The sequence below is a fragment of the Scyliorhinus torazame genome, chromosome 10 (assembly GCF_047496885.1).
Source record: "Scyliorhinus torazame isolate Kashiwa2021f chromosome 10, sScyTor2.1, whole genome shotgun sequence".
Lineage (NCBI taxonomy): Eukaryota > Metazoa > Chordata > Chondrichthyes > Carcharhiniformes > Scyliorhinidae > Scyliorhinus > Scyliorhinus torazame.
The window spans coordinates 190507241-190518983 of NC_092716.1; the positions used below are offsets into that span (position 1 = coordinate 190507241).

General features: G+C 45.4%; 1 protein-coding gene across 1 annotated transcript in view; it reads right to left on the reverse strand.

Annotated features, from left to right (window-relative positions):
* dkk3b (dickkopf WNT signaling pathway inhibitor 3b) overlaps nucleotides 1-11536 on the reverse strand; it is a 144757-nt gene extending 133221 nt beyond the window's left edge. Inside the window, exons 1-2 of the mRNA XM_072466173.1 lie at nucleotides 11255-11536; nucleotides 3000-3104 (exon numbers count right to left, since the gene is read on the reverse strand). Of these exons, the coding sequence (XP_072322274.1) occupies nucleotides 3000-3104; nucleotides 11255-11455 (306 nt within the window). The 5' untranslated portion in view covers nucleotides 11456-11536. The remainder of the gene's footprint in view (nucleotides 1-2999; nucleotides 3105-11254) is intronic.
* Nucleotides 11537-11743: the final 207 nt, after the last annotated feature.

An 11743-nucleotide genomic window follows, 5' to 3' on the forward strand; every position in this document is an offset into this window, starting at 1 on the left:
CCCACCTGAACTGGATCTATCAAAATGCATCACCTCACATTTGTCCGGGTTAAATTCCATCTGCCATTTCTCCGCCAAATTTTGCAGCCTATCTATATCCTGCCATATTCTCTGTCAAGCAACTCCTGCAATCTTAGTATCATTTGCAAACTTGCTAATCAGATCAGCTATAACTCCTCTCACCAAAGTTTCTCCAAAAACTGCCTCTCTAAAGCTTTTCAAAATTGGCTCCACCCAGCAATGACCTCACCTCCCTAACCCCAAGCTGAAAAACAAATGGTCTCCGAAGGCTAAAATCACATCAGCTCCCAGGGATTTTCCAGTCAAGGCACAGTCCATTAGTCCAGACTGAAAAACACATTCCTTTGTCAATTTCACCTTCTGGCTGCTAAAAGCACCCAGGCCCTGCAAAACAAATCTTTAAAAAAAACACAACCACTGCAGTCAAACACACTAACCCCATGTTTTTAACCCTTCATTTGCCAATACTTAGAATCCAATATTCCTAAAGTCTTCCAGTCGTCACAGACTTGGAGCTGTGCAGGCGCAAAGTGATTTGGGTGCCCACGTACATATTTCACTATGGAATATTTCACTATGGAATACAAAGTGGGGATGAGAAACCTATTGTACAGAACCTTGGCCTGACCCGATCCGGAATAGCTGTGCTCTCTTCAGGGCACCACACCTCAGAAAGGTAATATTGTCTTCGGAGAGAGATTCACCAGAATGATACTGGGGCCAAAGGATTGCAATATGAGCACAAGTCACTTATATTCAGTTCATAATTTGAGGGCATTCTGACATCAGAAGTTGTTTCAAATGATAAATTAGATTACTTAGGATAGCGGGAGAAGACAAGAGATAAACTGTCGAGATCAAGGGGGTAAAACCTTTAACTCAGACCCAGGCCATTCAACATGATGTCAGCGACGTCAAGGGGAGTGTAATTCTGGAACTCTTTCCCAAAAAGTTTGTTGAGGCAGAGGGTTAATCTGAGATTGACATAGATATATTTTTGTTGGGTGATGGTATCAGGGATTTGGACCAAAGACAGGAAAAGGGAATATAAACAGAAAATGGTGGACATGCTGCAGCACCTGCAGAGAAAGAGTTCTGATGAAAGGTCATAGGCCGCAAACATTAACTCTCTACTTACACACATGCTGCTATTTCCGGTATTTTCTGTTTTTATTTCAGATTTCCAGCATGTTTAGTACTTTGCTCTTGAATTAAGTGGGCAAATGGAGTTGAGTTACAGATCAGCCATGATCTAATCAAGACTCAAGTGGCTGAATGGACATTCCTGTAGACGGTGCGCTGCCCGGTAACCAGCGGCAATTGGTTCTATTTTCACTGAAATGGTGCAGAGATCTAAAGAGGTTTCAGTTTAGTTTCTGGCCGCTGAGGGAGTAAAGCTCTATTTTCCCCCCAGAAATAACCAGTGAATTCACACCAAAAGGTCACTGTGGGAACCAACCCTCTCTCTCTCTCTGCAGAATAGGCTGCTGCAAGTAGAATCTGGAGTCTGATAACTCTCCCTGCAGACAAGGAAGAGAGAGTTGAAGCTCTCCTCGAAAAGCTGTGAACAAGGTATTGCTAACTGTAAGAAAGATCATTGCGGGCTGTAGGTCTGAGACTTTGAACCACACTCATACTGTGACGAAAGTTCACTGAAGAACTCATCATCTGAATGAAGCAAGGACTCTTATCTTTTGACCTTAATCCTTATTATTTTAACCCCTTTCCACCCCTCTGTGTTTGTCTGGATTGTGTGTGGGGGTAGAGGGTGGGACAGTTAAAGGGGGAAGTCAGGTTTTAGCTTGTCATTAAGCTTATTTCATATTTGTTTTAGTTATAAATAAACAGTAATTGTGTTTAAACTGACAGACCTGGCAACTGTGATTATTGGACAGCCAAGGGCCAAAGATTTCAGGTATTTTTATCAGAATTATTGGTTATTTCACTTGTGTTGCGACTCCAGGACGAGTAGGGCTGGAATTGACCTCTCACTTGCCTAGGGTGTGGTAACAAGCTGTAAAGAGCTTCAGTCTGTCTCGAGGCCATGACAGATGCTATAGAAAAACTTTTTCTTTCCCACCAAAAAGTTATTAAATCAAAATGTTTTGGGATTGATGACGCAGATGACTTCTGTGTGGTCTCGAGCTAAAACCAAGAATGAAAAGAGGTTTGTCAGCTTCTGTGGGCACCTGATGTGCTTTCGCGATTTGGTCCGAGGCCAAGTTTTTACTTTATTATTGGAAGGAAACCATGGTGAGCTGAATCACATTTTCCAGACATGGGCCACAGAAAACGGTGGTTGGAAAGCATCTTGCACAGCCTGACAGAGGGAAAAAAAAAAAAGAGCAAAAGTTGAAAAACAAAACTTTGGAAGCGCTCCTGTTCCTGAATGTTTCCACTGAGATCTGGTGGATCACGTGTAGTATGAGAGCAAGAGCCGGAGTTAGTCTAGGGAGTGCAGGGTTTGAAGAATGTTTGGGAATTGTTAAATTTCACTCAAACGAGGAGCTTGGGTTTATATGGCGCATTGCATGATCCAGGATGCCCCAATACTGGCTCGGGATAACTTCCTTGCTCTTCTTCAAAATAGCGCAATGGGTTCCTTTACATCAGTTGAGCAGGCAGACAGGACCCTCGTTCAACATCTCATCCAAAACGCGGCACTTCCAACAGTGCAGTAGTCAACGCGTACGGCACGAGTGTTAATTTTTGTGCTCCCAGCCCTGGAGTGGGACTTGAACCTGAACCTTGCAACTCAGAAGTACCAGTGCTACCAACTGAGCTACGGCTGACACAGCTCCAACTCCAGTGCTGTTCGATTCTGTGCTTACGGTGCTGTGCCACAAATCACCATGATTTGAAATTACGGAAGGGAAACTGGCCTTCGAGAGTCTTACTGCCAAACCCACCAACCCAAACCCAAGGCTATCCCAGCAGCTCTTTACAGTCAAGCAGGTTGACATTTACAGTCCGCTTACCTTCCTGACTTCCTGCTGAGAGCGGATGGTCGGGTTTCTTGCCGCGGAACGAGTGTCGGACACTCTCTCCAGATCACGTAACATCCTCCCTTGCTTCAGCTCCATCTGCAATTACATTTAGAAAACAAGTCCCTAACTTTAATCAAGTTGGATAAACTCGATTTGTTCTTACTGGAAAGACGGAAGTCGAGGGGCGATCTGATAGAGGTCTACAAGATTATGAGGGGCATGGGCAGAGTGAATAGTCAGAAGCTTTTTCCCAGGGTGGAAGAAGCAATTATAGGGGACATGGGTGCGAAGAGCAAAGTTTAGAGGAGATGTGCAAGGGAAGTTTTCTTTACACAGAGGGCTGTGGGTGCCTGGAACTCGCTGCTAGAGTAAGCAGGTACGATAATGACGTTTAAGGGGCGCCTTGACAAATACATGAATAGGATGGGAAAGAACGATACGGACCCCAGAAGTGTAGAAGGTTTTAGGTTAGATGGGCAGCATGGTCAGCGCAGGCTTGGAGTGCTGAAGGGCCTGTTCCTATGCTGTACTTTTTTTTGTTCTTTTGTTCTTTGACAGGTCCTGCAGACTTGGCCTGTAATCCCTCGAGTTTAAACGGCCGAGGGATGGTGTTGCTTCGTGCATCTAGAGCGGCTTTCCACATTGAATGGCACTCCAGACTCCAGATACATGAGCTGTTTACAACTACAACTTGCATTTATATCACACCTTAGCATCCCAAAACAACTCACCACCAAGCTGCATTAAGGGATGAGGACAATTGGCCAAATGTTAGATCAAAGAACTAGGTTTCAAGGAGTGTCTTAAAGGGGCAGAGAGAGGTAGAGGGGAGAGAGTTTTAGGGGTGGAGCTTAGGCAGTTGGAGGGAGAGCCGCCAACGGTGAGGTGCTGATAATCAGGAATGCTTAAGAGGCCAGCATTGGGTGAGTGCAGAAATCTTGAAGAACTGTTGAGACATAATTGTTGGTGGCACTTCACAGTGCCAGGGATCCAAGTTTAATTCCGGCCTTGGGTAACTGTCTGTGTAGAGTTTGCACTTCTCTCCGTGTCTGCGTGGGTTTCCTCCGGATGCTCTGGAGGGTAATAGAGAACCGAGAGGACTGGTTTAACGACATCAATCTATCCCCCAATTCCAGCAAAACTAAAGAGCTGGTCATTAACTTCAGGAAGCAAAGTATCGTACACTCCCCTGTTAGCATCAATGGGGCTGAGGTGGAGATGGTTAGCAGTTTAAAATTCCTAGGGGTGCACATCACCAATAATCTGTCCTGGTCCACCCACGTCGACGCTATGACCAAGAAAGCACAACAGCGCCTATACTTCCTCAGCAAACTAAGGAAATTCGGCATGTCCACACTGACTCTTACCAACTTTTACAGGTGCACCATAGAAAGCATCCTATCTGGCTGCATCACAGCCTGGTATGGCAACTGCTCAAAACTTCAGAGAGTCGAGAACACCGCCCAGTCTATTACGCGAACCCGCCTCCCCTCCACTGACTCAGTCTACACCTCTCGCTGCCTTGGGAAAGCGGGCAGCTTAATCAAAGATCCCTCCCACCCGGGTTATTCACTTTTCCAACTTCTTCCATCGGGTAGGAGATAAGAAAGTCTGAGAACACACACGAACAGATTCAAAAACAACTTCTTCCCCGCTGTTACCAGACTCCTGAATGACTCTCATGGACTGAACTGATCTCTTCACACATCTTCTCTACTGAGTAGTACAACACTCCGTATGCTCACTCGATGCCTGCGTCTATGTATTTACATTGTGTATTTCTGGATGTCCTGTTTTTCATGTACGGAATGATCTGTCTGGGCTATACGCAGAACAATACTTTTCACTGTACCTTATGGTACACGTGACGATAAAACAAATCCATATCCGCAAGTTCCACCCTTAGTATCCTGAGTTGCATTCCACCCAGTCCTGGTGACTTTTAACTTTAGGCACAGCGAGCCTATCCAATGCCTCCTTTCTTTAGCAATTCTTAGCCAATCCAGTGTCTCAACTGCTTCCTCTTTCAATAGGTTTGACATGTTTAGAATCTAACCTGTCACATCCTTTCAAGGGCGTCATCCAGTGGCATACAACAACATTGTGCTTCTCTATAGATCTCCTGTGTACAAAGTCCCCAGGTGTAACAAGCTAATGCAGTTACTGAACAATAAAGGGCGGGGAGGACAAAAAGGGTTTAGGGACAGAGAAGAATTAGGAGCTACACAGTACGCACAGTATTTACAGCACAGAAACAGGGCATTAGGTCCATGCCGTTGTAAAAACCCACATGATCCTCCTATAACCATACTTCATCTCATGCTATCAACACATCCTTCTATTGTGGGAGCTTGATGTGCACAAACTGGCTTCTGGGTTTCCTACGTTACAACAGTGATTATACTTCAACAGTACTTCTGAGATCATGAAAGGTTCTATAGAAATGCTTGATCCCTCGTTTTAGTCTGAGTATATTCTCTACGTGGAAGGGCTTGACTAGCTTTGCAAGGTGAATCAAGTTTACATTTCATTCCGATCCCCTGTGGTGCCAAATTTATTTCAGGATATTCTGGCTTGTTGCCTGGAGTTTCAGGAACTTCTCTGTTGAAAAGAAGTCTCTTTGTTCATATTAACATTCTTGACCGACGCGAGTGGAGTTAACTTTTTCCACCGCAGTTGGATTATGCGTTCTGCAGTTTACAGCTCATACTTACAAAGGTGTAATACTGACTACATCTGTTGCACAGTATTTGACGGGACAGAAACAGGCCATTCAGCCCAACTGGCCTGTGTTGGCGTTTATGCTTCTACAACCTTACTCCAGCCCACAGTAAAACATATAACTATACTCCCATTCTCCCTAATGTGTTCAACTATCTTCCCTTTAAATGCATCTCTGCTTGCTATTCAGCTCAACTACTTCCTGTGGTAGCGAGTTCCACATTCTAACCACTCTTGGGCACAGGCGTTTCACTTAAATTCACGATTAGATTAGTACTCTCTGAAATTAACAGTCACCCAATTCTGGTCTCCCAGATAGTATTAGCAAAGATGTCTCGACCTAACTTTAAAGACCTCTCATTGAGTCACCCATCAAGCCTTCTCTCTTCTAGAGGAATGATTTCCATCTTGTTCAATCTTTTAAACTCCAGCATTTATTGCCCATCACTAGTTGCCCTTGAGAAGTTGGTGGTGAGCTGCCTTCTTGAACCGCTGCAGTCCATGTGGTGTGGGTACACCCACCATGCTGTTAGGGAGGGCGTTCTAGGACTTTGACCCAGCAACAGTGATATAGTTCCAAGTCAGGATGGTGAGTGGCTTGGAGATGAACTTCCAACTGGTGGTATTCCCATGTGTTTGCTGCCCTTGTCCTTCTAGACCAGTGTTTTTCAAACTTTTTTGCCTGGGACCCTGTTAGTTTTACCAACCGGCCATCCTTCGCAGCCCATGCCAGCCGACTTTCGCAGCTCACCATTTTCATTACCTTTAATGAGACAGGTGAGCCTGCTTGGTCCTCACAACCTCACTTACTTTGTTATTCAATGTGACATTTCTGATAATGACTTCAGCTGAGGATTTAAGATCTCACTGCATCTGTTGGAAGGTGCTATCCTGAGTGAGTTCCTGCAGTGCATCTTGTAGATGGTACACACTGCTGCCCATGCATGTCAGTGGTGATGGCGTTGGGTGGGGTTCTAATCAAGCAGGATGCTTTGTCCTGGATGGTCAAGCTTCTTAGTCGTAGAGTATTTACAGCATGGAAAGAGACCCTTCGGCCCATTGTCTCGTTGCCGGCAATCAAGCACCATCTACCCCCCAATCCCATTTTCCTGCACTTGGCCCATAGCCTTGAATGCTATGGTATTTCAAGTGCTCATCTAAATACTTCTGAAATGTTGTGAGGGTTCCTGCCTATACCACCCTTTCAGGCAGTCTAGGTTTCAACCACCCTCAGATTGGAAAGGTTTTTCTCACATCCCCCCTAAACCTCCTTTGTTGGAGCTGCATTCATCCAGACAAGTGGAGAGTATTCCATCACACTCCTGACTTGTGCCTTGGATCTGGAGGACAGACTTTGGGCAGCCAGGAGGCGAGTTATTTGCTGCAGGATTCCTAACCTCTGAACGGCTCTTGAAGCCGCAATATTTGTATGGCTTGTCCAGTTCAGTTTCTGGTCAATAATAACCGCCAGGATGCTGCCCCAACAGAGGGGTTTCCCCCTTGATTTCCACTGACCCCAATTGTTCTTGGGCACCTTGATGCCACACTCAGTCAAATGCTGCCTAGATGTCCAGGGCAGTCCCTTTTACCTCTGGTGCTCAGCTCTCTCGTTTAGCTCAGTGGGCTAGACAGCTGGGTTGTAATGCAGAACAAGGCCAGCAGCGCGGGTTCAATTCCCATACCAGCTTACCCGAATAGGTGCCGGAATGTGGCGACTAGGGGCTTTTCACAGTAACTTCATACTTGTGACAATAAAAGATTATTATTATGTTTGAACCAAGGCTGCACCTTTCCCAATAGATATAACCTCTCAAATTTGGTGTCACCCCTAAAAGTCTTTGTGTACCTTCACCTGCTCGAGACATGCACTTTGCTTTGATTTAATGGCCTCATTAATCTTAGTGAATTGTGCATAAGAGCCACCAGATTCTCTTGTTCCTCTACAGCATTTAGACATGGATTTCCCATGGAGTGTATGGCTCTATTATATTGTAGCAGTGGTCTGCCTGAAGGCAAGTACTCTGCTCCTTCTCTATGCCTCCAGGTCTTGCACTTCAATTGCTTGTTAAAAACCTCCAATTTTCAACCTCAATGAGCAACTTGAAGGGGAAAAAGAATATATGAGGTGATGTCACCTCCCTCACATGTTCTTAAAGGAAACACAAGTCTCCTTCCCAATGGATCCTACACCAGTAAGCAGCCGTTGTCCCTCGAGGGTCCAGCTCCTGCAACACTGCACTGAGAATTTGCTAGTTCCACCCTGGTCTGTGATTCGTAACACCCGAGCTTGGGACCCTTATCGTGGCCTGGGGCGACACACAGGCGGATAGGGATGACCCCCTCCACCCAGAGGTCTCAAATGACCCTGCTAACCTGTATTCTTTCCACCAAACACACCAACCTCACACCGATCTATGTTTCTCTAATGCAAAGTCAGCCCTGTAAGACAGTGAGTGGAATCTGTGAATGAATTACTTCCTGATTTGAGCCTCCCATTAAACTCATGGTCAGGATTGACAGCTATAGCTCACCGCAGCCAGGCAAACTTGCCATTATTTAAAAACGACAACTTTCTCATCTACACTTTGTAAACGCAGCACTTAATTCAACTTAAAATACAAGATCAAATTTCACTATTTGATTCAGAAACAAGTAATCACATCAATCTAGAATTCTAGTACTCCCTTCAGTTAAGTAAATGTCATACTCAACCATGACCCTGGATGTTGGTTATTTTAATGACTTGTACCCTCACCGTGAAGTTTCTCCTCAGACAATCCTAATTCCCAGTTCAGAAACATCTAGAGTTGTTTGAAGTTAAAGGCTAGCTAAAAAAAAAAATCAACATTTTAAAAAGTACAGCTTTTCGGAAACATTTGCAAAAGATCATGGCTACGGAAATTCCTGTTCCACTAACCTCCTCTAGCCCTATAACCCTCCAATATCTCTGCGCTTTTCCAAGTCTGGTTTCCCACGCAGTGATTGCCATCAATCCACCACTGTCGGCTGTGCCTTCCGTTGCCCCCAAGCACTGGAATTTCAATGCTAAACCTCCCTTCATAAGAACATAAGAACTAGGAGCTTGAGTCGGCCATCTGGCCCCTCGAGCCTGCTCCACCATTCAATGAGATCATGGCTGATCTTTTGTGGACTCAGCTCCACTTTCCGGCCCGAACACCATAACTCTTAATCCCTTTATTCTTCAAAAAACTATCTATCTTACTAATAGAAGTATCGATCTATCGAACCATCATGCTGATGGTTATCACCCATTAAGGAATCCATCGCCTAACATCTCCTAAAGTAAATGTCAGTCTAGAATTCAGATGTTCAAGTTTCTAGAATGCTGAACCCTAACATCTTGAGAATTTGAATCTATTTAAACAACTTGCATTTATATAGCGCCTTTAATGCAGTAAAACGGTCCTAGCTGCATTAAGAAATAAAACATGCCACAGAGCCACATTAGTGAGATGCAAGGCCAGGTGATGGAGCCGTAGAAATCTACACCACAGAAAAGCCCATCACTTCTGCAATCTACGTCGGTCAAAAGCAACCACGTAACTTGTTTTTTTATTCATTCATGGGACGTGGACGTCGCAGGCTGAGCCAACATTTATTGCCCATCCCTAATTGCCCTTGAGGAGGCAATTAAGGGTCAACTGCATTGTTGTTTGATCAACTGCATTGTTGTTTGATCTTGAGTCATATGTAGGCTACCGACAATGGTTTCATGGTCATCATTAGACTTTTAATTCCAGATTTTTATTTAATTCAAATTTCGCCATCTACAGTGGGATTCGAATCCGGGTCCACCAAGCATTACCCTGGGTTTCTGGTTTACTAGTCCAGTGACAATACCCCTACGCCACTGCCTCTCCCTTGATCCATGTATCCTTTGGGATCGCAAGTGCACATCTAAATACTTTGTAAATATTATGAAAGTCTGTCTCCACCACGCTTTCAGGCAGAGAGTTCCAGACTCCCAACACCCTCTGGGGGAAAATGTTTTTCCCCACATTCCCTCTAAACCTCCTGCCCCTTACCTTAAATCTATGCCCTCTGGTCATTGATCTCTCCACCAAGGGGAAAGTTTCTTCCCGTCTACTCTATGCCCCTGTTAATTTTATACATTCTAATCATATTCCCCCTCAGTCTCCTCTGCTCCAAGGAAAACAACCCTGGTATATTCAATTTCTCTTCATAGAGAAAACTCTCTAGCCCAGGCAACATCCTGGTAAATCTCCTCTGCACCTTTTCAAGTGCTATCACATCCCTGTGATCAAATATTTGATCACAGAGGTAGCTTTTAAGCAGTCTCTTAAAAAGGAGGCAAATTCAGAGAGAGAATTCCAGAAGTTATGGCCGATACAGTTGAAGGCCCCCAACGGTGGAGTGATGTAAACCTGGAATGCTCCAAAGACCAGAATTGCAGGAGCATGGATGTCTCAGACAGTTGTAGGAGATGACAGAGATAGGGAGGGAGGAAGATCATGGAGGGATTTCTGCAGGAGGAAGATAATTTTAAATTTGAGATGGCAGGTGAACCAGGAGCCAATGCAAATCAGCGAGGTTGTTCAGAGTCATAAAAGTCACTTTTCTTTTAAGACAACTAACTGCACTGCCCAAGAATAAAAAAAACAATCGTTCATTCAAAATCCCAATGCTGCAACTCCCCTCATTAAAGCATCTAACTGCCTTCTTTAATGAGTCCAATGGATTCCATGAATAATCAACCCTGTTTAAAAGGAAGACATTTTGGAGGATCTTAAATGATTCAGGACAATACCAGGTGGAAAGATACAAATCCAGAAAAGGGGGGGGGGGGGGGGGGACAGAATTCCTCTGGCGAGTAAATCCAACAATTTTCTAAGACTCTGCACTAATTCCTCTTCTCTTCTACAATGCATCAACACAAAAACGAAGCGTTATTTAGGAGGAAACCAAAACTATGAAAACGTTATTAAGCAGAGCAGAGTGCAGATTTCCCCACATTAACCTGCAATGGCGTTGTGGTTAGCACCGCTGCCTCACAGCTCCAGGGACCAAGTCGCAATTCCCAACTTGGGTCAGAGTGTGTGTGTGTGTGTGGAGTTTGTACGTTCGCCCTGTGTCTGCGTGAGTTTCCTCCAGGTGCTCCGGATTCCTTACACAGTCCAAAGATGTGCCGGCTAGGTGGATTGGCCATGCTAAATTGTCCCTTGTGTCCAGGGATTTCCAGGTTAGGTTACAGGGATAGACCTGGGTGCGCAGGTGAGTGGACCTAGGTAGAGTAATCGGACAGTTGGTGCAGACTCGATGGGCTGAATGGCTTCCTCCGGCACTGTAGGGATTCTATGAGACTAGTTCTGTATGAACGATCTCTAATTTGTAAAGAGATGTTTCTATACTTAAAACCTGGGATGCAATTACAGATTCATCAACTTCCCCATATCGCAAGTAGAGATTCTGCAACAGAACATACAATCACTGTATCGGTGAACGGTGCATTTCGAGAGCTGCATCGCGGAAATGAAGTTATTCACCTCCCGAGCTGCTCCTTGCAGCTTTAGTTGCGTGTCCTCCATCAGCTCTTCCACCTCCTGAAACATCTCCCTGAGGCTCGCTTGGTCTAGGTTCTCTGCATCATCTCCGCGGGACAGCTCCCCGAGCGAGGCCGGATTGCAGCGGACAGAAGCGGCCAGGGCCAGCAGCACCAACACGGGGTGAAGGATGCAGCTTTGCATGGTTCACGATGCAGCCGCTCTCCTCTCCGCTGCTGCAACCTCTGCACCGGCTCCACTCGCAGATCCCCGGGAAGCATGCGCATCCGGAATCGGCCTGGACCCTCCCCGGCCCCCGCCTATCGGGGGCTCCGCGAACTTCTCCCGCTCCAGGGGGCGCGAGGTCGTGCTAGAACCTGCCGCCCTGCTTAAATTTCCAAAAACTGCTGGGCGAATTTGCAGTAAAATATTACCAATTATCAGTAACGTGCAATGAATTTGCAGTAATCTGTAAGGAGTTTGCAGTAACAT